Below are 27,805 nucleotides of genomic sequence, written 5' to 3' on the forward strand. Positions count from 1 at the left end.
TGGGATCATTCCCAGACATGGATCTGTTTTTAATATTATCTTTCTGGCACCCAGTAAGCAACTTTAAAACGGGTACCAAAGATCTCAGTTGGGTGCATCTCCAAGATGTCATCTTGGAGATATATTCTCTGATCTTCTGTTAGTGCTTCTCCTCCGCTCACACCACTAGGCTTCTCACGGGGTCCTGGTAGGAGAATACTGTATTTTCTGTCACTTATCCACTCTTTCCTAATTTTGTGTCTTTCAAATGTTGCTCACATGGTGGAAGAATATCCTGAGTAGGTGTTCAATTCATTACTCTTACTTTTAACTATGTTGACTCATTGTGCCAGAAATTTTTTTTTTGCCCCTAAGAAATCTGCCCTGACATTTCTCTCATTTCTAGGATGTCTATTGGGGTTCATAATGATCTGCAATTGCTATCTAGGTGGGCTTCCCTTTTGGGTGTAGAAGCCAAGAAACAACTGACAGATAGACATCACAGCAGTGACCTGTGGAATTTCTAGGGAGCAGTCAAGTTCCCAGAAAAGTCTTTTGCCAAAGGATGCCTAAGAGATGAAGTAGGAGTAATTTTGTCAGATTTAGCAACAAACAAGAAACCCACAATTTCCAGTTAAATTTGAATTTCAGAAAATCAACAAATACAGTTTGTTTTATAAACAGGTCTCAAGTTTTGCATGGAACCTAGTTAAGTGAAAATTTTATTTTTCACTTGAAATTCTAATTTCACTGGCTATCCTTTATTTCTTCAGGTGGAAGCCGTAATCTCCTTTGGCTTGCTCCCTTCCTCCCTTGCCTTACGTCTTCTTTTCTTCTCAGGACCAGTGACTAGTGAAACCTTAGAAAGTTGGATGTGTACCAGTTGTAAGGAAAAGCAAGAAAGTGGGTCCTAAAGATGTCAAGAGAGAGGGAGAACTGGCGTAATAGCATGCGCTTTGTTTCTCTGTATTTGATTGTGGGAGCCTGGATAGATAGATAGATAGATAGATAGATAGATAGATAGATAGATAGATAGATAGATAGATACTGTATTTATATGGGCTTGTAGTGTTACTTTTGTAATTTCCTCATCTTCACTACTACAAGTGAAGACTGAAGACGTGCATGTCTCTTCACTTTCCAGTTCCAGCACCCTGGTCCTGCATTCACATCAATCCCCACCTCAACTTTTCTAGAATTCTTCTTGGTACCCTGTCTTAGCTGCTTGAAGTCTGAGGTTCAGGGGAACCTGTCCCTTTGCTTCCCAGCCAGGCCCTCCCTTTGCCTGTCTATGAAAGGAACACAAAGGGCACAGTGTACAATTGGAGTGATCAATTGGAGTGAGCAGTGCTAACTTCAAACGCCCTGTAATTTCCCCCTCTTTTGTGGTCTGTGGTCTCAAAGGAAAATCAGATCTGACGGGCCCATTTGATTTCACATCAAGGACATCAAGCAGAATGATCAAGAAACAAAGGGAAGGGGCAGTTTATCTACCTCTGCAGGAAGACTCTGACCCGGACCACAAACCGTTGGGTAGGCACAAGTGGATGCTGCTTCCCACCAGGTCAAATCCAGGGAGACATCGGATCCCGCAGGCTGCATTGAAGTGGTTGTTACAAGTGTTCTGGACAAAGTAACCGTTTTCGGGAGGCTTCAGCATGGGGCAGTAGACAACTAGTAGGCACAGAATAAAAGCAAGAGCAAAATTAGCCTTTGTCTGTGATACATCCTGTTTTAATAATTTGTTTATAAAGGAATAGGCCATACTTCCATCTCAATTCCCTTCAGCATTCTCATTTACTGCGTGTAGATTTCTAAGTGGAAGAAAAACTTTGACTTTCAACTCCTATTAGATATTTACTTTTATGAAAACTTGCATGCAGGAGAAATAGTCATCTTTCAATATTTTAATGTGCTTCTTTTCAGAACTACAAGTTACCCTAGTGCTTGACCTTGGTACACCATTAGTGATCCTATTTTCAAGCCCCAAATGGCATCAGAATGAAAGATTACGGAAGCGGAGCAGAGTATAACTCCTATCAAGGTCAAACAGCACAGCTTCTTGAGCACGGCGTATATCATTTTAGAAAGTTTGATATGAATAAAAATGAGGACACTTAGAATGAAAGAAAAATTAATTCGACTATCACCAGAGCCCAGATCACCTCATTTGTCCGTAAAACATGTGGCTAAAACAGTGGCGTTTTCTTCTTAAAGCCACGTCAGACTTTTATCCGTGTTCCGCACCTCGTTGATTACATTGTTCGGTCACTCAGGGCCTCCATCTGGAGCAAGCTGAGGTGCGTTCTGTGCTTATGAATGATGCTACGCACTCTAACCAACCCCCCCACTGCGTGATGAGCGACAGGGAGGGTAAGCTGCTCATCAGTGCGCAGGGCACCAGCATCATTCCTTCCCCTCCCAAGGCCAGGCGGCAGCTGACCTTCACAGCTCTGCCCCGCGGCGCGGTAGCCCTCTCTGCAGACGCAGTCCTCTGGGGCCGTGCTTCCTGGGGGCGACGTGTGGTTTTCATCGGGACACGGAATGCAAGTGCTGACGCCTCCCGGGGAGCCTTCAGGTTTGTAGGTCCCTGACGGGCAGGCTGCGGGCAGACAATGAACAAAGTAAGACCATTGCACGTGGCATGCCTGCCATTGGATATTTAGTACGACTTTGGAAGAAGAGAGAGAGAGAGAGAGAGAGAGAGAGAGAGAGAGAGAGAGAGAGAGAGAGAGAGAGAGAGAGACCTAGAAATAGAATGTAATTCAAGGAAGAACAGAAATACAAAATGTTTCAAAAGAGTGATGTACTTTGTTATTTGTATATTACTACATGGGCCACAATTGATTATAATACCACCACCACACAGCATATGAACATAGCCACAACAATGAAGGGGCTGCAAGTAAGCAGCGACCCTGGATTTTTAAGAACCTTTAGCAACGTGGCTCCCCCATGGGGCTACACTTGAACCTGCGTCTGCTCCGCGCTCGGCTGTTCTGACAGAGGGGCACTGTCACGGCGCGGCAGGCGTGCACGCGTTCATTGTCCCTGTTCAGGGCGCTTGACAAAAGACGAAGAGCCAGAGACGGGCTTGAGAAAAACAATCCACGAGACGAGAAATCGACATTTTGAAGAAGAAAAACATTGTGAGCGCGCTTTTCCCAGGCTCCAGGGAACGAGGGGAAAAAAGATGAAAAGCAGGATTGAATTGACCTTTCCATCCTGCCTCCGCACTAACAGTGTAGCTGTGAATTTGGAACTTAATCTCTCTGGATTTACACATCTGCAAAATAACTCAAAATGAAGCGTTCTAGAGGGAGTTGCAGGACTCAGTTAAGTCAATTAAACCCAACGGGGTCCCACTATGCATTTGATTATGAGTGAATAGCAGTAACCAAGTCCTATGCACTAATGGTGTGGTAGGACTTTAAAGTGTCTCAGTCACTTCTCACAGTATTAGTAAGCATCATTTAGAATATTATCTACGTGCGCAGTGGAGGGTTCGTGACAAAGAGGAAGGCCCTCGATGGGGCGGATGGACACAGAACCTGCAACCCTGGGCTTCTGCGCCGCAGTGACCGGGCGGGTGGCGGGACTGGAGAGGCCTTCATTCGGTTGGGCATAAGGTCATCATGAATCAGAGCTGATTCATCGAAACCTCACAACATCAACAATGATTTGTTAGCAGCTACCGAGTTTACGCATAGACATATCATGTCTGCTTATGAAAGAAAATGGAGTCTCAGATAGAAATGACTTGAATGCAGTTATGTAGCTGATGAGTACCAGTGCCAGCAATGATTTTTTGGCAAATACTTATAATTCAGTACTTATGATTTTTTGGCAAATACTTATAATTCAGTACTTATGATTTTTTGGCAAATACTTATAATACTTATAAGTTCCAGGGCACTGCTCCATGCATTTTACAAATATGATGTATTTTATAACGATTGCCTTTGTGGTTTTCTCTCTTAAGTTCATTTTAGATTCTCCCGTTTATCACTCTGTCTTGTTTTCAGATAAAAAAGAAGGCACAAGAAGATAATAGCCCCAATCTAACAACAATCAGTTTTTTCGATATGGCCCTAATTGATGCTCACCTTATGAGGAGATCACTGAAACTATGGGTGTTACACCAAAATGTGGTGAAGAAACCAGATGGTGCCTGGCTCTGAGAAATAACAGTGTCTGGGGTCTTAAAGACTTGTCTTAAAGCAAGCAGCCATCTAAGTGAGTCATCTACTAAGTCCACAAGGTAGAAGCACACCAGCTTGTGTGAATCATGGATTGTAAGTGATAAAACCCAAATCCAAAGGAGTGAATGGTATCAGATCTTAAATTGCGAAGACCCGTTTGTAGAAGGCTATGGAGAACAGTGGAAGGCCCAACTCTGCTTGTAGAGTCCCCACCTGGATTAAGTTCTGGTGAGCCCCTCTGATCAGTCCAGAGGTGTGAACACCCTTCTGAAGACAGAGAGCATTGTAAAGTCAATTATGGCAGCTGTAATTAGGTTAAAATGTATTACCTTAGCATTAGATCTCCCCTTTTTGGAAAGAAAAGATCTCCCTTTTGACACATTAGGCTGTTTCAGTTTTTAATATTTTCTGCTTTCTTTTTGATGGATGTTTTTCCATTTTGTCTATTTATTTATTTTTTTGCTTAGTGTTTGTGTTTTGTATAGTTTTCTATATAGGGCAACCAGAAAAGGTAAATCTATAGAGTCAGTAGCTTAGTTAATTATTACCTAGGGGCATGACAGGGAAAGATGGACAGAAATGTGGAGTTAATAACAATGATTATGAAAAGAAAATGTTCTGAACTTGAGTTTAGTGATGAGTGCACAAGTCCTCTTAATTTTACTGAATGATTAAATTGTATATGTGTAGTATATACCAATAAAATGATTTTAAAAAGAAAAAAAGTAACTTGCCAAAATTACAGTGTGTAAACAAACTCCTGTGTAAAGATAATATTAAATAATTTTTTAAATCTTGATGAATGATTTTTAAAAACCAACAAATAAGCAAAACTGTCCTAAGAAGAAAGAAACAACATCTGCAAAAAGATATGGGAGAGAGATAAATGTTCAGACAGAAATAGTGACAAAGCTGAGGTGCCAGCCCCTGTCCCAACTACGTGGACAGCCCCTCTCCCCCCAGAATAATTCACTTCAGAGAACAGTACTGAAGCTACAGCTCAGGGAGAGGGACATGTCTGATCAGAGCACAAAGGAACAAAAGAGGGGGGAGGGAGAGAGTGGAGCACATCCTGGCCCACCGATCCCTGAGGAAAATATTCCTGCTCAGGGCAGCCAATGCCCAGAGAGGACCATAGGGTTGGCTCCACCATGCGACACAATGTCCCTCACTGACCCATAGCCCTACAGGGGACAACACTGGAGACACAGTGTGGGAATTATGCCCAATCTGAGCCCACCACACAGAGGCGAAACACGAAGGGCGTGCAACAGAATAGCAAGAGGAACAGGACAATGAAGTCTCTGGGGAATACCAAAACTAGACTTTGGGACCAGGGTGGCACCCCATGAGACTTGACTGGAAAATACTCCCAGAGGTCAACAAACAGACCTTGAACTATTTACAGGCTTTAAAAAATTTTTTTGTCGCCTTCGTTGTTATTTTGTTTTCTTTTGTTGCTTTGCTTTGCTCTGTCTTGTTTTTGTGCATATTATTATCTCTGCAGGTCTGTCTAGATCAGATAGGTGGGATAAACAATCTGGAAGAGAAAACAATGGGACCAAACTGTTGGGGGAAGTGTCATGCAAAAGGGAGAGGCTGTCTGGGGTGGGGGAGTGGATGTTGACTAACCTAGGGACAAGGGAACAACAAGTGATCTAAAATCAATGGTGTGGAGGGTGTAGGAAGCCTAGTAGGACTTCATCAAGGGTAATGTAACCAAGAGGAATTACTGAAACCCAAATGAAGGCTGAACATGATAGTGGGACAAGAGGAAAGTAAAATGAAATAGAGGAAAGAACGAGGAGGCAAAGGGCACTTATAGAGGTCTAAATACAGGCATGTCCATATGTAAATATACTTATATATGACAATGGGGAAATAGATCTATTTACATATACTTATAGGTTTAGTATTAAGGTAGCAGATGGACATTGGGGCTCTACTCAAGTACTCCCTCAATGCAAGAATACTTTGTTCTATTAACCTGGCATTCCATGATGCTCACCTTCCCTACAGGATCGCTGAAGACAAAGCAGGTGCTGCATAAGCAAATGTGGTGAAGAAAGCTTATGGTGCCTGCCTATCAAAAGATAGAGCATCTGGGGTCTTAAAGACTTGAAAATAAACAAGTGGCCATCTAGCTGAGAAGCAAAAAAGCCCACATGAAATAAGCATACCAGTCTTTGTGATCAGAAGGTGCCGATGGGATTAGGTATCAGGTATCAAAGAACAAAAAAAAATCATATCATTGTGAATGAGGGGGAGTGTGGCATGGGGACCCAAAGCCCATATGTAGGCAATTGAACATCCCCTTACAGAAGGGTCGTGGGCAGGAGATAAGCCAGTCAGAGTGCAGTATAGCAATGATGAAACACCCAACTTTCTTCTAGTTTTTTAATGTTTCCTCCCCCACTATCATGACCCCAATTCTTCCTTACAAATCTGGCTAGAGTAGACCAGAGCATGTACATGGGTACAGATAAGAGGTGGAAACACAGAGAATCCAGAACAGATAAAACTCCTCAGGACCGATATTGAGAGTAGCCGTACAAGGAGGGGAAGGTGGGGGAAGAAGGGTGAGCCGGTCACAATGATCTACCTATAACCCCCTCCCAGGGAGATATCGGTCCGTGTAAGATATGAAAAAATAATAATTTATAAAATATCGAGGGTTCATGAGAGAGGGAAGGTGGGAGAGGAAGGGGGAAAAATGAGAAGCTGATATCAAGGTTTCAAGTTGAAATAAATGTTTTGAAAATGATGATAACAAATGTACAAATGTGCTTGACACAATGGATGGATGTATGGATTGTGATAAGAGTTGTATGAGCCCCCAATAAAATGACTTTAAAAAAAAAAGAAAAAGTGACAAAGAACATGGTCATTTCTTCCCTTGAATTCATAGACACTGCTATTTGAACATTTTCCTAACATATAGATTTGATCAAATCAACTTTTACCTAAAATCTGCCCCAAAAGAATAAGGCCTTTTCTAATTAGCCTGGCACACAAAGACATTTTTTGACCTGGGAAGCTTTCCCCTGGTGATTTCAATTCCTGATTAGAGAGCTAATCTGTTCCATGCTCAACCACGAATTTATTGCACCAGGAACCCTGGTGGTGCAGAGGGCCACTTGCTGATCTGCTAACCGAAGGTCGGCAGTTTGAAACCACCAAGCACTGCGTGGGAGAAAGGGGAAGGTTTCCACTCCCGTAGAAAGTTAGCTTTGGAGACCCACAGGGGCAGTTCTACGCCATCCCATGGGGTGCCAGGAGTTGGTATTGACTTGATGGCAGTGAGTTTTCTGGAACATTGCAATTCTCTTAATTTCTCCAAGATTCAAGTTTCTTTCTGTGTAACAAGAATAGCTTGTACTTTTTGGTGTTAAGTTTCATTAAAATCAGATGTCAAAGGAGACCAGTCCCTGGCGAAGGATAGCATGCTTGGTCAAGTGTTGGGGCTTCGTAAAGAGGAAGCCCTTGGACAAGGTGGATCAACACAGCAGCTGCATGGGTGGATTTAAACATCAGAGCGGCACTGGACTGGGCAGAGTTTCGCTTCGTTGTGCAGGCAGTGGCTACGGGCTGAAACCTAACAACAGAGCAATACTGCCTGGCATGTGATTGGTAGTCAGTAAAGGTTAGAATGATGTCCCTCAAACCATCATTTTCTCAACTTTAAAAGCTATAAATATGATGCTTGTGTAGACATGTACTGGGTGGCTGCTCTGGCGTTTGATAAATAGGACCTCCTTTTCATATCATCCATTTAAATAAGTAAATTTTCAGTATCTCTCAAGACTCTTCATTGCACTTCAAAGTTTCTCCTTCCCTGTGTCCTATGCTTTCAGCGTACTTGTAATACACACGCTCGTTTCCTTTTCTTAATGAACCGCATTCTTCCATCTCTGACCCTCTCATTGGCGATCTCATTCCTAACCCTGCAGCTACTCAAGGAAGAGACTCTCTCTTGGAAGGTGGAAGGTGGGCTTGCTAAGAAGGAGGATGAATGCCAGGGGCACTGAGAATAGAGCGAGTGGATGATATTAGACTTGGAGTCAAGATGAATGGCTTGCAGTTTTTTCTCTCCCAGTGAACTTCATGTTCTTTACATATAAAATACAGAAATTGAATGATTGATGCCTAGGATTTCTTCCAATGCTAGCAGTTGATGATTCTATTAACAGAATAATATTAAAAAGCAACTTACAGAAATCTTCCATTTGAGGGGTTCGATTCTGGCTAACATTTTTATAATTTATTTTAAAATAGTATTATATGAGAAGGAACTAATCTGATAATATTACTCTCCAAAATCTTTTGAGTAATCAAGCATGTACAACCCTAGAGAACAGTGTTTTGGATAAAAATATCCCAAAGTACATTTGGAAATGTATTGTGAAATTCACAATGATAATGGAAAACAGACTTTATTTGAAAGCATTGCACAATTCCTGGTGGGAGAGGTGTAATTAACTCCCTTGATTCTCCAGGGGGGGAAATTCCTCATCTAAAAACAAGTAAAAGTTGAAAAGGCAAAATAGAACTGAGGTTTGAAGACATTTCACACTGTTAGTGAAGGGTATGATATTTGCTTTCTCTCCCCTTTCTGAATGTGAGATGTGCCTTTCCTGGACATGTACCAAATATTATTTCTTAATTGCTCTTTTTGTTTTGGTTAAAATAAGCACTTTCACTTTTCAGAAATATCTTGGCAGCTATGAGCTACTATGACTGGAAGTGGGATTCTTGAAGTTATCGGTGGTGCTAACATTAGATTTTTGTCCAGCTAAGTTAACCCGATTCTTTGACTGGCATAAATTAAAATACCAACCAGTTTGGGCTTTGCCAGTCTTTCCTTCTCTCTAATCTATCTTAACTTTAAAATACCAATTTCTCAAATGACTTATTTTAGTTAGCATTAATCACAGGGTAGAAATTCTTTCTTAATGGTTGTTGTCGCTAGGTGCCATTGAGTGGGTCTGACTCAGCAAGCCTGTGAACAACAAAACAAAACACTGCCTGGTCCTGCTTTCTTCTCACAATTGTTATGCCTCTGCCTCTTGTTTCATTGATGCAGCCACTCAGTCAGTCCATCTCCCTGACAGTCTTCCGCATGAGCATGTACGTGTGCACTCACCAAGTCTCTGCTTTATCAAGCCCGATGTCCCTTTTCGGGGACTGATCTCTCCTGAACACATGTTCAAAGTACAGGAGAGTAAGCCTCCCTGTCCTTGCTTCTAAGGAACATTCTGGCTGTACTTCTTCTGAGATGGATTTGTTTGTTCTTCTGGCAGTCCATGGTATTTTCCATAGTTTTCATCAACACCATAATTCAAATGTCCCAACCGTCCTCTGGTTTTCCTTATTCACTGCACAACATGCACATGCATATGAGGTGACTGAAAATACCATGACTTGGGTCAGGAGCACTTTAGTTGCTATTCACCACTTTACAGAAACCTTGTGTAGTAGATTTACCCAATGCAATCCATCATTTGATTTCTTGCATGCTTCTTCCGTGAGGACTGACTGTGGACCTATGCTCCCCTAAGCCATTGTAACCATTAACCTATTGTTTGTCTCTATGCATTTGCCTATTCCAGATACTTCATCTAAATAGGATCCTACTGTCTTTTACCCTTTTGTGGTAGGTTTATTTCACTATATCCCAAATTGTGAGCTCAGGGGCTGATTGCTGCGGAAAGAAACCACTTTTCCCCGTGCCAAGTCAGTGTTTTCAAAAATACAAGGACAAGGCCTCTTCACAGAGATTTTGTTTTTCACTTGACAGTCAATCTCCATTCTGTTTTCACGAATGGGGGACGGAAGGCGGATTCCAGCTACCTTGATTCTACTCCTGCCAACATGCGTGAGATCGAAGTGCACCTTGCCAGTCTTCCCATGATGGGTTCAATGATTTTGCTGGCACACACACCACTTGGACAAAATTGTGCATTTGAGACCCGCGTGGTGCCATAGCAGCAAATGGCACCTTAACTGCAGGATGTCAGGCTGCAAATACAAGCACCTGCTCAGAAAAGCCAAGAGATTACTGACAGATCAGAACAAGTCTATCAAACCACAAACCCTCAGAGGATTGCATCCAGAGAGGAGGCATCAGTAAAGAGAAGCGATTGTTCCATGTTAAGAGTGTCTATTAGTGTACACACACATACACAACCTAGAGGAGCATAGAAGGCTGAGGGACAGTCTTTCATGGAAAACTCTGCCAATTTCCTTAAGGTGTTTACTGTCTGGGTGTGGATGTCAGATCAGCCTGAATTTTATGTTAAAATTCATGAGTGAGCAAGACTTCAGAAGATTAAGATGATTTTTAGTCTTTTTTGCTGAAGTGCTTAATTCACAATTGCATAATGAAGGAAATAAAACCTACTATAAATGAAACCACTCTGGTTTAACTACACTTTTATACATGGAGTTTGACATTTAGACTGATGGCAGTTTTTTTTTTATAATTCTCAATAATTTGAACAGAAACATTCACTTACGTCTTTGATTCACTTAAATATTTTTTAGGTAAAACAATATTAATTTTCAAACTGGTAAGCTTATGTCTAACATGTTTAATATTGCTTATTTTAATCCAGTGACCAGGCATGAAGCTACCTATCTTCATGCTATAGAACCATTCAACGAACGGTTAATGGAGCCGATGGACAGGTTCAAATGATTCCCCTGAGGTGAGAGGATCGGCCCAGCATTCATTCTGGTGAGCTGTGTGGTCCAGGCTACAGCACTTTGAAGGGTTTCAGTCATCTTTTATTTTTAACCTCCAACATTCCCATATGAAACCACTTCGGTTATCTTCTGAATAATAAGTGTGTAAATCAAATCACAAATGTTTTACTGTGGCAATCTCAACCCTTTCAACACATTAAATTTCCCTTCTCCCATTTCATCTCCTAGCGTGGGGTGTGGTAGGGAGGACTGAGTGCGTGGATAAGAATTCTGCATATTATTGCTGGCTCTGACATCGTCTGACCTTCTCTGGTTTTCCCATCACTACAGCATGGGTGTTCGTGTTTGCATCCAAGTAGTTGTCAAACTAAAGTTTCGTGACCCTCTGTAAGGATGAACGGGATGGGCCAGATAATAGATCAGTGGGGATGCAGTCGAGAATAACATGGACCTTTGCTGTGCCCTCACCAAGTTTGGGCCAGAATTCAGTGGGGGTGCTGTACCACCTGATGTGACAACGTTTAAGAAGCACATCATCCAGAATTGAGAAAGGGGAGGGGTGGACAAGTAGTATTTGTTGGTTGAAGTAATTTAAAAATTGATACCAGAACCTTAGTTAAGAACAATGAGAGGTATGGGAGCAGGGTGATGGCACTCCAAGCAGAGGGTCCAGCAGGTGCATACCCAGCTGAGATGACACGAGCTGGGATGAGAGAAAGCAGGGTATGCTTGAAAGAGGGGAGCTCATTCTCGCTGGTGTGCAGTGAAGGGTGATGGTAGAAAGGTACATGAGTGCTAAACCATCAGGGCTCTGGAAGGGGGAAATGGAGAGTGTGCTAGGCCAGGATGACTAGAGAAACAAATCTAGTGATGCTCACATATGTGTAAGAAAGAGCTTTATATCCAGAAGTAATTCTATAACAAGAAAACTGTGTAATTCAACTCCCTAGCTCTGATACTGGCCCATAAATCCCTCTTCAGACTCATGAGTCATAAGCATGATGCCAAGTGCAGGAAGATCACAGGCTGGTAGGTACAAATTGTGTGGATCCAATGGCGATGGTAACATAGCAAGGCTCTGGCAGCAATCAGCATCAGCCAGCAGGTAGGAGAAAGCACAGAGAGAAGGGTAGGTTCCCAGGTCCCTCCATATGAGAAGACCACGCCCACAGGGAGACACCATTAGTCTGTGACCTGTTTGACAGGCTGAATCCCACCCTGCACTTATATGCATCCTCAAGTTGACATGAAATCATGTAAAGACCACAGGGAGCTAATAATAACAAATAAGAGAAAGAAGAAAATGTTCTAAAATAGATTGTGATGATGATGGCACAATGCTTCTCAATATCCTTGAACTACTGAATTGTATACTATGCAAATTAGTTGTCAATTTAACTGTGAAAACTAAAAACAAGAACCAAACAGAAAAAGAATTACAGTTTTGGCAACTCACCCCGGGGCAGTTCTACACTGGCTTAGAGGGTGGCTATGCGTCAGAATCAATTTGGTGGCAGTGAGTGTTGTTTTGTTTTTGTAATTATATAAGAAGAATTAACATATTTAAAGCATTTACTTTATAAAAACAGCTATTTTACATATAATAGAATGCACATTTTCTGGCTTTTACTGATTAACCTTGAGAACGCAAAGGGAAAAGAAGCAAGAATGTCATAAACTGCAGGAACCAACAGGACGGGTTTATGTTAGTGCGTAAGCAAGACCCCGCTGGGTACCTTGTGAAGAATTCGTTTGAAAGGCAATTGCATTTCACTCTCCAACTCACGGGATGGTTTATTTCCTCCCATATCTATGAGTCAGAAACTGCTTAATATAGTTAAAGTTTATTGTGCCAACCTGGCCGATAAACACATGTGGGGTTAATTGAAGGATGGAAGGATAAATGGCTCAGTGAGCCTCGCCTTTCTAGTTCTTGGGTCTCTTGCTTTGTGATGGTCTGACGAGGGTACAGCTGCCTTAGCCAGTGCCCTGCTTCAGCCGGCAAGGCTCACTTCCTGCAAGACATCCCTGAGGAGAAGCCACATGGATCTACCCCGATGCAGCCCTGGGTGCTGGAGCAGCTGTGTGGAGACTCCTGCCAGCACTGAGATGCTTACACGCTCACTGATTCAGCTTTCCTCCCGCAGTTGGCATCATTGCTCCTGTTTTGTGAGATGGAGGAGGACTTATGGATTGGTGTCGGACATATGGACTAATGTTGGACTTGTGGGCTTGGGCAGCACTGGGTAGGGATGTTTTCTTGATGTACACTTAACCTTTATATAAAACTCTCTCTTATACACGAGTTTCTGTGGATTTGTTTCTCTAAATTACCCAGACTAACTCGCCGCTCAAAGGAAGAATGTCAGTGGGTACAGCGTTGTCACCCATGTGTTTAATGTATGCTTTTACTTAGGTAAGAAGAGCCGTTCCTGATGGCACAGTGGGTTCAGCATTGGGCTGACAACCACAAGCTCAGCAGCCTGCAGCATGAGCCCCCTGCGGGGGACCAATGAGCCTGCCTTCCCCACAGGGGCTGGTCGACTCTGTCCTCCAGGGTTGCTATGAGTCCCAATTGACTCGATCACAGCAATTTTTTGGACACAATATTAGAAGAATTTGAGCTATAGCTAATTAAAATTTTTTTGCTTAATTACTTTTATATTTTTCCTCTATAATACTTTCTAAATGGTTATCCTTTTCTTAGGATAGTTATTGGCCACTATTTTTTTAATTTTCTACTTGGTTTCAACCGAAATAAGTCATCATCAGGCAAATGACAAAATAAATTGACATCACTCTGCTTCCCCAAAGGGTATCCCTCATAAAAGGAACACTTAGTGAGCCACGTAACTGTGGGGCTCACACAACCAAGAAGTAAAATTCTGGCCACAGACAGGAAATGCCACGCAAAAAGCGGAGGGCACCCACTTCTGGGAAGACAGCACAGACATACTTTTCCCTACGGCTTCTCGCTAAGCACAACTGTCACCCCCTGTGGCTTGATATGAAAATAAACATTAACAGCGTGCAAGGTGCAGGTAAGAAGGCAGCCCAGCTAGGGACTGCAGCGTACTCAGAACAACATAGCGGGGAGTGCCCGGGCTATTTCTTCCCAACGCCCAGATTTGTACCTCAAGAAGCCAGCAACACAGAAACACCAAGGACACAGGCAGAAGAAGCAGGAGGAGGAAGAGGAGCAGGAGGGAGAAAGGTGGGAAGAGGGCAATTGGAAGAATAAAATAGAAACTTACCAAAACCCTGCTCTAACTGATTAGTGAGGGAGAGCTTAGACAGAACACTTTCAAGCTCTCTCCTCCAGCCAAACCTCAGAGGAAACAAAACAAAAGGGCCACAGTGATCCCTTTCTCATCCACACCAGCAAAGGTGGATGGGTTCAGACTTCTCTCTGTGAGGCTGTATGTAGCAAGGCACCTTGACACTTGAAATAGGGGAAGTCAGAAGTCTAATCTTCTATCCCTGCTGGATGGTAATGGGACTTCGTGTCCTGAGGCGTGTGTGTGTGTGTGTGTGTGTGTGTGTGTTTGCAACCTACCCAGAAGTAACAAAGTGCCTCCCTCACCTGGAGTAACTAATGTCAGAGGAAGGCTAGTAGACTCACTGCCACTGTGTCAATGCTGACTCATAGCGACCCCCAGTGGGTTTCCAAGATTGTAACTATTGTTGGGAGTAGAAAGGCCAGTCTTTCTCCCAAGGAGCTGCTGGTGGTTTCAAACTGCCGACCATGCAGACGGCAGCCAATGCGTAACCACTACACCACCAGGGCTCTTCGAGTTAGTAGAGACTCAGGAATTTCGTCATTATCCAGCCAGAATCCCACCACTCTGTTCGGATACTAGTGGAGGCTCAGCAGAGAACTAGAAGTTTCATGCCTGCCTGGCAGTAATGAGAGCTTGAGCCGTCTAAAGAGGCAGTACCTAAATCCACTACACAGAAAGTGTTGAAGAGCAAAGAGGTCAGTTGAAGACTATGGTGTGCCCGCCTAGACCATGGCACTTCGACGGCCTCGCATGCACGTGGAAGCTGGACAATGAATAAAGCAGACGAGGAAAAAGTGATGCACTTGTTGATTACACCATGGACTAGCTTAGTGGGTTATGCACTGGCCTGCGAACTGTGGGGTCAGAAGCATGAAGCAAGAAGCCAATCCAGGGTGAACAATGAGGTTTTCTATTCCAGAGTGGGGCTTCTGTAAGTTGGAATGGACTCAAACCATACATTTGGTTGGTGTGGTTTCTAGAAGAATGGACAAATCTGCCTTGTTAGAGGTGCAGTCAGGACGCTCCTGAGACGTGAGGGTAGTGAGAATGCACCTCTCTTACTGTGGACCTGTGCTCACCAGAGGCCAGTCCCTGGGCACAGACACTATGCACTGAAGAGTCAGCACCTTTTACAAGGCAAGATCTTCATTGAGGTGGCTTGAAACGGGATGTCACAAAGGGCTCAAGCATAAGAAGAGTTTTGAGGAGGGTGCGGGACCAGGCCGTGTTACATTAGGCTGTGCTGGGGATCTCTGAGCTGGGATCAGTCCAATGGCGTCTAACAATAACAACACACTTTTTTAGTTCCTTAAGTATTTTACATATCTGTATGCTAGTTCGGATTGTTTTTCTCATAATTTGTTCTAAGCTGGCTACATATATATATAATTTTATTGGGGGCTCTTACAGCTCTTATCATAATCCATACATATATCCATTGTGTCAAACACATCTGTACATAGGTTGTCATCATCTTTTTCAAAACATTTTCTTTCTAATTGCGCTTTTGGTATGAGCTCTTTATTATTTCCTCCCTCCCCATGTCCCCTTGATATTTTTTATTAAAAAGAATAATCATGACTTATAATTGTAACTTATCACTTTTGAAAATTTTCTAAGTCTTAAGACTTAATGGGAAATTTCCCAACACTAACTATATATTTGTTAAATGATGGTTTCAAAGAACTTGGAATGCTATGTCTTTCACTGTTATATGAATGAAAACATTATTCAAAATATTAATGCATACAAATGGTTTTAAAGATATACTCACAATACCATGGCTTGTCAGATTAAATTTGAAAATAACCTCCGTACCAGATAGCATGAAAGAGATAAATGTGTCCTTAGCTACTTCCTATCGTTGAACTCTGCCTCCCAGATGGCTCGCTTTGATTCTAAGCCAGCGCTTCTCAGGGTCAGGAGACTTGTTCACCTTCACGTCTCCAAAAAAGGAATGGAAAATTCCCAGGGAGATGGGAACCAAGCAGCGTGTCCATATGCTGTGTTCTAGTATCTAAACAGACTCTTTGCTTGGTTTATTTACTTATTCATTCATTCACCATAACTTTATTAATGCTTACTCCAAGACCAGGTTCTGGTTCTGAGTAGCAGAGGATATAAAAGTGATAGCGATATAATCCTCTCCTAGATGAAGTCTAAGAATAGTAGTGGAGAAAAATCTGTCAGTGATTCAAATAGCATGCGGTAAATGGGAACATGGAAAGCGTCGTTGAGAAAGGCCAAAAAATCTGGGTCTAATTGTGTCAGGGAGATCATCGATGGAGGAAGGAAGGAAAGAGAAGGTGCCAGATTTTAAGTGGTCTTGTCATGAATCCTGAAACACAGGCAAGAAGTGAACAGGCACACAAGGGTGGGGCATTCTAGAAGTGAATAAAAAGGTTACTGCGTGGAGCCAGGAAAGGGCTTGAGGTATCTGATCAGGTTAGGATGACAGCGGTGTAAGACACTGTGAGGTTTATACCCAAGAGACAATTCGACATTAGTAGAATCGCATGATTTTGCTATTTCTTCCAGAACATTTTTAAAAAGCATTATTTTTCAAGTTTTAGTTGAAACATTAATTCGATTTGGCAGTGTAGAACAAGGTTTTCCAGTCTCAATACGACTGACATGTGGCACTTGTAGGGGGCTGCCCAGGGTGGGCAGCATCCCTGGCCTCTACCCAACAGATCTGACAATCTCCAGCTGGGACAACCCAAACAGTCTCCAGTCAGTCTCAAACGTCTCCTGGGGAATCTCTGTGGTGAGTCGTCGGTATAGGATAATACTTTATATTTAGCAAGCACTTGTTAGATATCAAATGCCTCGGCAAGCTTTTTACAAGCCTCATCTCTCTGAACGGCTACAACACTCCTCTTATCATGGACCCCACCTTACACAGCAAGGAACAGGCACAAACAGCCCAGCAACTTTCATAAGGAATGCTGCTGACCCAGTGGTTAAAGCGCTCCGCTGTTCCTTGCCCGGGCGTTTGAATTCGTCAACTGCCGCAGAGAGAAAAATAAAGAAATCTACTTCTATTGAGATTTCAGTCCTGGAAACCAGATGGGCGCTGGTGTACTGTATCTGATCAGGTCCCTATGCGTTGGACTTGGGTGGGTAGCAATGGTGTTTGTGTTGTTGTTCTGTTTATTTTATCTAGTTGTCATAGTCTCTCACCTGGTTCTGACATGGGGATGTTTGGGTCAGCTACGCTGTAGGGTGGGGAGGGAGGAATATTCATTGACCCCCTTTCTGTCCAGTCCCCGGACTGGAGGTGCAACGTGGTAAGTCCTGGGCTGTTAACTGAAAAGTTTGGTGTTTTGAGCATGGCAGACACAGGAGGGAGTCTGCTTCCATGGAGCCCGCAGCTTTGGAAACCTTGTCAGACAGGTCTATGTGGCCTCTATGACTCAGAACTGATGCGCTGGCAGTGGCTTGGGGTTGGATGACGCTTAAAGACTGTGCTAGTTCTGAAGAAGAAGAGCATGTTCGCACAAAGCGAAGAAAGGAAAAGGGCAGGTGCTGTGTCACCCAGCTCACAAACCTGCAACCAGCTGCCGCCCCACTGACCGACACACCCAGAGTGGTAAGCCGCCAGGCTAGCACCCGTAATCCCTCTCTCTCAGAGAGCCAGTCTGGTGTGCTGTCTGCGTGCAGTCCCCCATAGAAAGATTCCTACAAAGCAATTCTGCTGTTAGTGCTCATATAACCTAAGAAAGTTAAACCCACGGTAGATTTCACTGTGAGACATGGCTTTTCCAAGTAGGTTTTGTGGTGAACATTTTCCCATACATTTTAGACACTGAATCTGTAGCTGAAAGATTTCTAACAGCATATACAGAATTATCCATTGTGTATATTATTTTCCTGGAAGGTTCAGAGACGATGAGGTTAAATGAAATGTTTCCAAGTGAAATAGTAACAGGTACTCTTTTAATAATAAATCTGAGTAAGGTCTTTGTGGCGCATTTCCCAGAAATTGGGAAAGTGAATGGTTGCCGTGATTGGGTAACACCACTTTTCGCAAGTTCAAAGGTTTCCAATTCTTCCATTTCAATAACATTTAAAAAGGACTTGGGGAAATTGCCGCCAATAACTCATTTACAATGTTCTCTAGATGATGGATAGCTGATGTTCTTTCTGGCATAGGAATCGGGAGAAACTTAAGACATGGAGTGTCACTGACGTTACACAACTCTTTCAATGGCATCTACATGTTTATAGGATGATTTTTCAGCACTACACTCTACAAAATCAAAACTAAATAATAAAACCGATGTCATCTGTTCTATTATCTAATAGCGAATAACAGGAGACCATGGCTGGACTAATTAAAAGTCCACCTCAGTAAGGGACAGATTTCTAATAATGTTTTATCTTTCTGTGTAAAGTATATCAGCACTTACATTTGATAAATTACACACAAATAAAGATTTTATTAAAACTCCATCTAATATAAATTTTGGTCACAGAAAGCTTAAAGGCTCAATTTCAATTAATATAACATTGTTATAGCACAAAGGTATAATACTGTGATCGATGAGACATATATTTAAAATATTTAAAAGCATATATTGTCCTAGAATAAGAGCACCGGTAGCATAGTGGTTATGAGGTAAGCTTGTTAAGCACAAGGCCTGAAGTTTGAAACCACCAGATGCTCTGAGAGAGAAAGATGAGGCTTTCTACGCATGTAAAGAGTCTGGGAACTCCACAGAGGCAGGTTGACCCTGCCCTACAGGACACTCTGAGCCAGAATTGATTAGATTAGTAGTGAGTTTGGTGTTTGTATGTTTGTTTTACTACACTGGACTAGAATTATGTCACAATAGTAAAATGGAAGAAATCTAGAAAGCTCAAAACCATTGAACCTTTGTGTTCAAAGGTTATTACTGTCCTCTGTTGTTGAGTTAATTCCAGAGTAGAACTACTTGATAGGGTGAGAGAATCCATGTGCTAGGCCTTTTCTTCAGTGGTGCTGTGCTGCTGGCTGGGTTTGAACCACCAACCTCTCACTTTACAATCAAGAGTAAACTGTGCGGGTAGCACAGGGACTGCTATAAAAGGACTGTTCATAAATGGATACTACCAAATACCGAACCCATAGCTTTCCAGTTGACTCTGACTCATAGCACCCAGGACTGAGCAGAATTGGCCCACAGGTTTCCAAGGCTGCAGATATTCCAGGAAGAAGACAGTCACATCTTTCTCCCAAAAAATGTGTACCAGCCTCTTGGTTAGGAGCCAAGCACAAAGCCAGGGCACCTCCAGGCATCCTGGATGAACACTAGAGTGAAGCACCATAGTGCCCCTCGGAGGGTACAGACCACACCAGTGACACAGTCCAAGGGGCCACACTTAGACGACTGTCTATAAAATTTGTGCACAGTGCTTCTGCAGAAAGCCATCATTTTAAATGAAAATATCCCTGTAATAAGTTTTAACAATAAAAGCATTTTCCAAGTCCAGCTTACAGGTATTAATCTATGCCCAGGGCTACAACTCAATGCCGATTGATCACCTTGAGGGCAGTGGCGATGTACTCTGGTCAGAGCTGTCATTATCTCCTAAATACAATGACACTTTGAATGGGGTTTCATTTGCACGCTCTGCAAGCACACTGTTTACTGACTTTGTTGCTGTCTGGTGTCAATTTTTCTAGTATTTTTGCTCCAACATTGTGGTAATTACTATTTGGGAACCTATGTCAATAGCTTTCTTGAGAATGAACTAGTAATTAAAAGAAAGAGGACGTCTGCTTAGTTCCTATTAAGGTTGTAATCCCACGTAGAACTTTTTTTAACAAAACAATTCTGTCGTTAGTATTCATATAATCTAAGAACTATACATGGGGCTTCAAGAAGTCCATGGTAAAATGGAATATTAAAAGGTAACAGAATTGCTCCACAAACTTCTTAAAGCTCTCCCATATTTTAAACATTTTTCAACCATTTTTATCTTCTACCATTCTATTATTAAAATTAATAATAAACATTCGTAAGGACTCTGTATAGTATTTTGAGATGGAAGGAGGCCCATGGGGGGAGGGACAGCACCCTGAATTATAACACTGGGTGGCATCAACCCTAATGATGTCACTTCTATCAAATATGTCACAGTATTTACCTTTTCGTAGTTACAAGTAAAAGCATCTTTACTGTGACTCTTGGCGGAGAGCTGGTGCTGACGTATAGCGCCCCCTGTGTAGGCAGAGTGGAACTGTGCCACAGCATTGCTACGGATGGGACCTTTCAGAAGTCGATAGCCAGGCCTGTCTTCTGTGGTGTGGTGGTGGTTGTTGTTGTCAGGTACCACGGAGTCAACGACAACCCCTAGGGACCCTGTGCCAAATGGAACCAAGCCCTGCTGGACCCTCATCAGTCTCACACTCACTGCTGCAGCCACCGAGTCGCTGCATCTTGTTGAGGGTCTTGCTCTTTTTCGATGACACTCTACCTAAGAGTGAGGCCCTTCTCCTGGGATTGTCCCCTCTTGATAACACGTCCAAAGAACTTGAGACAAAGGCTCACTATCTTCTCGGCTAAGGAACATTCTGGTTGTGCCTTTTCCAAGACAGATGTGTTCATTTTTCTGGCAGACCTCAGTATGATCAATAGTCTTCACCAACACCACTGTTCAGAAGCATGACATATTCTCTGGCTTTCCTGATTAATTATGCAGGTTTTGCATGAGCGTGAGCCAACTGACAATACCTGGCGTGAGCCAGGCACACCTTAATCCTTAAAGTGCCATTTTCAGTCTTTAACACCAGGCCTATTCAGCCCAACCACCTTCCAGAGAGTAACTGACAATGTAGCTGTTAGTGCTACCCAAAGACTAATTAAAAATATTGTTATGGGTTAAGTTGTGCTAACCCTTTCCCTACCCCATATTAAAGTCCTGCGGATGTAACCTGGTTAGAAATTGAGTTTTTAAATGATGCTATCAGTTAAGTTAAAGTCATAATAAATGGGGGGGCTCACAATTCAATACAAGTGGTGCTTTTATTTAGTAAAGAGGAGAAGAGACAGAGAGTGAAAGAGAAGAAGTGTCATCTGGTGACAGAATTGCATGCATGGGCTACCCAGCATCAGGAGAGACACGGGAGCATTGTCCTCTAGACCCTTCTGAGAGCCTGGAGCCCCGTGAGCACGTTGAAATCCAACCGGTTAGTCGCCATCAGAGCTATGAGACAAGGAATTTCTGTTCTCATAAGCCACTGGCTCAGTTTGAGGAATTTTGTTATGGCAACCCAGGAAATGAAATCAAATGTCTTTATAGTATTACGGGAATGTCATCTTTGAAAATTCTGACGGAAAAAATGTGAAATGGCTACTTAAAAATCAATGAGGGCCACAAGTCCATCTGATGAGGAAATAGGATTCTCTTCAATAAATAGTACTAGGAACTTTGGATTGCCACATGCAGAAAAATGACACAGGATCCATGCCCCATATCATGCCAAGAACAACAAAAAAAACCCCAAATGGATCAAGGATCTAAATATGTAAACTCAAAACATAAAATTCCTAGAACAACTAGGGGCAATGCTGTGCAGCCTAACTTTCAACAAAACTAACAATAACAGCACAAATAGGCAAAGATGAAATAAACAAATGGGACCTCAGAACAATGAAAAGCTTTTTGTTCATAAAAGGATTTCACCAAAAAGCATGAAAAGGGCCACCTACCAACTGGGAGGTTATCTTCAGAAATCCTGTATCTGATGGAAACATCATAACTATATATATATATACACACATGTAACTATGAAAATGTAACTCAAAGGACAACCCAATTATAAGACAGGCAAGGACTTGAGTAGACATTTCAACAAAGAAGACAGTAAAATGGGCACCAGACATGAAAAGTTGCTCAGCCTCACTAGCAAATCAACCCACAGTGGGCACCATTTCATTCTCACCAGGATGGCCAAGACAAGAATTTTAGAGTGTAAACAGGAAGTGTTGGCAAGCATATGGGGAAACCGGAACCCTTATCCCCTACGGTGGGAGTGAAAAGTGGCACAGCTGTTGTGGATGTCCGCGTGGCAGTTGCTCAAAACCTAAAAATAGAACTACCGTATGACCCTGGAAGTGCAGCTCTAGGGATACACTGACAAGACGTGAAAGCCGAAACTCCAAAAGAGATGCATATACCAATGGCCATTGTCGCCTTCCAAACAGCTGAAAGATGCAAACAATTTCGATGCCGCCAACAGATAAATAGATAAACAAGATGTGGTACATGCACCCAATGGAATATTATCCAGCCAGTAGGATAAATGCAGCCTTATCATGATGGATGGAGCTTGATGACATTCTGCGGAGGGAAATATGCCAATCACAAAAGGACATCCATTGTCTGACCTCACTTACGTAAAAAGACAGGGGCAGGCAAATGTACAGACACCAGAGCTTATTAGTACAGACTAGGGGTGGGAGCGAGAAAGAGGCGGGGATGGCATTGGAAAAACTGTATATGCTGATGGTCGATTTGTGCCATTGCTGTTACTAAAATGTACGCCTGTGCAAAGTTAAATTGGCAAAGCTCGTGTGATACATTGACAACAATAAAAAAATAAAGTGTTGCTACTGAGGCTGCTTATATACCTATTTAGATCTCATGGGACTTTGTTCCTTGCATTTGGAGGTTTAGGGTGCTGGTTTCATGGGACACCCCTATTGGTTGGCTTAATCACAGTGTTTAGTGCTTCTGGTCAACCTTCTAGTGCGCTGTGAGGACCACAGCACAACTGGTCGCTATAGACCTGAACAATAGAAAAAGATAAAGGAGCTGGAGGAGGAAATGACATGCGTGTCTATTTGCCGCCATGAACAACAGCCACGTTTGCCAGGAGATCCAGGGAGCTGGATGGTTCCCCGCTCTCATTATTGAATATCTTGATCAAAGTTTCCTGGATGAATCCTAATCAAAGGGAGAAAACGCAGAACGGGATTTCAAATTCTCATTTGAATTTGACTTCCGGGAGTTGTGGAAAGTAGAGGTACCCCTAAAATTATTGCCGGTGATAGCCTTTAAGTTCTAAACCAAAATATTCCCTGAAGCCATCTTAAAAGGCAACAATAGTTTCACTGAACTAGTCCAAGTTGTCCTGGAGTCTTCCTTGACATGGGATAAAATAGGCAAGAGCTACTTGAGAGCTGTCATAGAAGCCTGAGGGGTGCTGAATTGATGTTAACGAGGGAAGAGCAACTCAGCAAGGAGGGTGGAGACGGTGGGCGACTCAAAGAATGTGCTCCTTCCACTAAAGGGCAGGCGTGGAACCTGCTGGCCTGGGGAATGTTTCCTGGCATATCTGCTCAGCAACAAAATAAATAAAATTCTGAAGGAAAACGCAATGAAATTTGTTATTGTAATAAAAAAGTTTTAGAAGAAAAAAATGCTTGTTTCTTTTTTTTTTTTTGTCAATAGCTTTTAGGGGTTAGATGAGGGGAAAATGTTGGAAGGCAACTTATTTAGCAGATTGAATAGATTTTCTCATTGTCTCCCTGGCATTGTTATTAGAAAGAAACAGATAGGGTTGGAGAGAAGGGCAAGGGGAAACGGACAATTTTATGAACAGAAATTGGGCACAGACTTTTCATTGGTAGTTTTGGAGTGTTGGATTTATGTTTATAGCCCAGTGACGTTGGGGGTCAGTGATGCTAGACCCCAAATGCGCTGGTGGCACAGTAATTAAGTGCTACACTGTCAATCAAAGCCTGTGGCTGGAATCGACGAGGGGGCTGCAGGAGAGAAGATCGATCATCTAGTCCTAGAGAGTAGTCTATGCAATCCTATGATGCAGAGACTTGCCCTAAGTCAGAGCGGAATTAACAGCACAGAACAACAGATCAACGGCTCAAAAAAATCACAACTGGCTAGGAAAGTGCACTCAAGGGGCTTAATGCTCATCTCGCTCCACGGTAAATTGGACAAACTCGCCTCTTCTAGTTCCTCATCCTTTTCACAAGGGTCAGAGCCAGCCTCCACCTATTAGCAATATATTCTCAGAAAAAGCAAATAGGAATACCTTGTACAAATTCCTCACACCTTACAAATCCATTATTAGGCATCGATGGGGGATGTTTTTTGAAAAAAAAAAAATCCCAACGGAGCTCTGTTTAAAGAACAAAATTTCCAAATATTTTGGTTTCCATTCAAGTATTTCTAGATTTCTTTGTCCTCTGTCTTTCTGAAGAAGTGATATAATATTTAGACAGGAGAATATGTGTGTGTGTGTGTGTGTGTGTGTGTGTGTGTGTGTGTGAGGGTGGGGGTGGGGGGAGTCAGGGAAGGTAGTGTGGAGACGGGGTTGTGTGCATTTATTTGCATCTGTAATAAGATATCCCAAAATAAATGTCCCTGTATCTCCATTCCCATGCTGTATCCTCCCTTTAATAATAAAAATAATAATACAATCGGAGCCTTGCCTCAAAGTGGCTAGCGCTTAGCTTAGGTCTCCAACCAGCTGTAATTTTCAACCTGCTAATCATTCCAGACTCACTGAGATGGAACCAGTCTCTGTAATGAGCAGTGTCCTCGCACTGCCTCTTGTCTCTGCCCTTGTTTCTCTCGCATCCCTTTAGGGGAATTCAGAGCAGCTGCAACCACTTGGATTTGCTGCCGACATTTACTGGTCATTCACAAGTGACTTCATGAGCCAGCTATCTTAAAATTACCAATCTATGAAGTCAACCGCACGCTGCCCTTGACTTACTGTTGGCAAAGGTTAACTAAATGTAGATATTCTGTATTCAAATAAATCACACATAGGAAAGGGACTCAAAACTGTGTGGAAAAATTCCATTATCATTTAATTCCATTTTTGCACTAACTTTTTTATGTCCACCTGAGTGGGTGTGAGATATATATATATATATATATATATATATATATATATATATATATATATATATATATATATATATATATATATATATATATATATATATACAAAGACACATAATGTACATACACAGACACACACATACATATACAGAGTTTCTTACTTTATGCCAGATGGTGTAACAGGAATCCAGTAGTGAGTAAGACAAATATCTTACTGTCATTGAGTAGATTCTTATTCTCATTGCCCCTAAGATCAGGGTAGAACTGGCCCTTTGGGTTTTCCATGACTTTAAATCTTTACTGGAGTACACAGCCTCATCTCTCTCCTGTGGAGCAGCTGGCTGGTGGGTTTGAAAAGCAGACCTTTCTCCCTCTCAACCGGGGGCACCAAGACGTGAATGCAAAATACCAGCATGAGCAGGGAACAGAGAGAGGTCTGCGGACTGGCCTCAATCCCAACTACTGGACCACCCCCCACCCCACTTCACCCCCGCCCCCGAAGGGTGCACTTCAGAGGACAGCACTGAAGCTACAGCTCAGGGAGAGGGGCGCGTCTGATCCCGAGCAAATGAAAAAGGAAGGAGAAACACTGAAACTCACCAAACCGCGAGGACAATATTCTGGCTCAAAGCAGCCAATGCACAGAGAGGACCACAGGGTCCGACTCCACCAGGAGACACCAGGAACTCACTGGCCCATAGCGCTACAGGAAAACAGCACTGGAGACACGGTTCAGGAGTTGAACCTGATCTCACCCCAACACACAACACAGGGAATCCAGGACAGATAAACCCACTAATGAGAGTAGCAATACTAGGAGGGGAAGGGAAGGGGTGGGAGGGTGGTGGTAAGGAGGAACCAATCACAATGATTGACATATAACCCCCTCCCAGGGAGATGGACAACAGAAACGTTGGCGTAAGACATAAAAAAACAACAACCCAAAATTTATAAATTATCAAGGGTTCATGATGGTGGGAGGGGGAAAAAGAGGAGTGGATATCAAGGGCTCAAATAGAAAGAAACTGTTTTGAAAATGATGATGGCAACATATGTATGACCAGACGTCCTGCTTTTTAACATTTTTTCCTGCGTCCCGCGGTGTTCTTTAAAAGTCCCGATTTTTGGAAACAACGCATGACAAGCTAGGGTATACAGTTTTTTTTGGCTGCCATGTGGCTATTTTGCCAGAATTTGAGTTTTATCAATGGTGTCCCACTTTACCAATGTTAAAATCTGGTCACCTTATTAATGTGCTTGACACAGTAGATATGTATGGATTGTGACAAGAGTAGTAAATGATGTCCCCAATAAAATGATTTTAAAAAAATAGCAGATTTTACTGGTTAACCGCACAAGTTCTTGACTATTTAGAATTCTGGTATGAAAGTCAACCTCTCATCTAGATTCCTTCTCTTGAACATTTATTAAGAGTTTTAAAGGCTAAAAATTAAAACCAAATTCATGCCCCCACTCAAATGCAACACACGGTGACCTTTAGAAGAGAGTAGATTGGCCCCACAGAGACCCCAAGGCACAGAAGCCTCATCCTTCTCCCAGGGTTTGAACTGCTAACTTGGCAGTTAGGAGCTTACTGTGGAGCTCAGGACACCACCAGGGCTCCCATTCTGAAGGCAGGTAGTGGGTATTAAATAGGAATGGGAGAGTTAGTGGTGCCTGTTAGAATGGCTGATCTGAAGAAGCAGGAACAGGAGGTGGGAAAAGAAGGCAGACACAGCAGCATGGAATAACGGTCTTTGGAATGAAACGGCATGACTTTTTGGTCCAACTATAACTAGGTCTAATTTTTAGTTCAAAGACTGATCTCACTAAAAAAAACTCACTGCCATTGAGTCAATGATGATTCAAACTCACACCCTATGGGTTTCCCAAACTGTAACTGTTTTTTTTGGGGGGGTGGGGTGGGGGTGGAGGGAGGGTGCAGGGCATTCTGGGCTGCAAATCTTTTTTTTTTATAAATCATTTTATTGGGGGCTTTTACAGGTCTTATCACAACCCATCCATCCATCTATCCATCCATCGTGTCAAGCACATTTGTACATTTGTTGCCATCATCAATTTCTTTCTACTTGAACCCTTGGTGTCAGCTCATTTTCCCCCTCCCTCTCTACCCCCCACCCCGCACAAACTCTTGATCATTTATAATTATTATTTATCTTGTCTTACACTGTCCGATGTCTCCTGTAACCATTGACGGGAGTCAAAAGCCAAGTCTTTCTCCTGCCAAGCTGCTGGTGGTTTTGAACTGCTCACAAAGCAGAACTGTAGATCGCAGCCCAACGAGTGACCACTATGTTCCACTGACTATGACAGGGAGAAAATAGTAGGATGTGCGTGTTCCTAAAACCCTTCCCCATTTCTTTCTCCCCAAAGCATGGCACACAATCAAAAGGGAAGAGCGAGAAGGTCACAAGCTGTGTGTGTGTATGTGTTCATTAGGCCCATATCACGGAGGGCATTCACAATTAAAATAATAATAACAATACTTGTCCGAAGTCACCCGGTTTGGAACTGAGAGAGTGTGGAGGGTCTGGGGGTGAGTCCCATCTTACTGTGATTGTAAACATTTTGAGCACAGTTCGGTGTCTGCAGGATGTGAAAATCAGCATGAATAAGACGTTATTTTCCAAAGCACAAAGTAAGGGGTGAGCTATCTTGGAAACAGCAAAGCACTTAGAGAAAGGAATCCTGGGTTCCTTTTCAAGTCCTACAAAATACTTGCCCCTAGGCCTCCATTTCCTCCTGCCGAATGAGAGG

The 27,805-nt window shown here is 42.7% G+C and overlaps 1 protein-coding gene across 2 annotated transcripts in view; it reads right to left on the bottom strand.

Annotated features, from left to right (window-relative positions):
• Window positions 1–27,805, bottom strand: part of SVEP1 (sushi, von Willebrand factor type A, EGF and pentraxin domain containing 1) — a 203,651-nt gene that overhangs the window by 127,502 nt on the left and 48,344 nt on the right. For both annotated transcript variants that reach the window (XM_075560297.1, XM_075560298.1), the window contains exons 4-5: window positions 2,423–2,581; window positions 1,474–1,653 (exon numbers count right to left, since the gene is read on the bottom strand). In XM_075560297.1, coding sequence (XP_075416412.1) covers window positions 1,474–1,653; window positions 2,423–2,581 — 339 coding nt within the window. The remainder of the gene's footprint in view (window positions 1–1,473; window positions 1,654–2,422; window positions 2,582–27,805) is intronic.

Source organism: Tenrec ecaudatus, chromosome 10 (assembly GCF_050624435.1).
Source record: "Tenrec ecaudatus isolate mTenEca1 chromosome 10, mTenEca1.hap1, whole genome shotgun sequence".
Classification (NCBI taxonomy): Eukaryota; Metazoa; Chordata; class Mammalia; order Afrosoricida; family Tenrecidae; genus Tenrec; species Tenrec ecaudatus.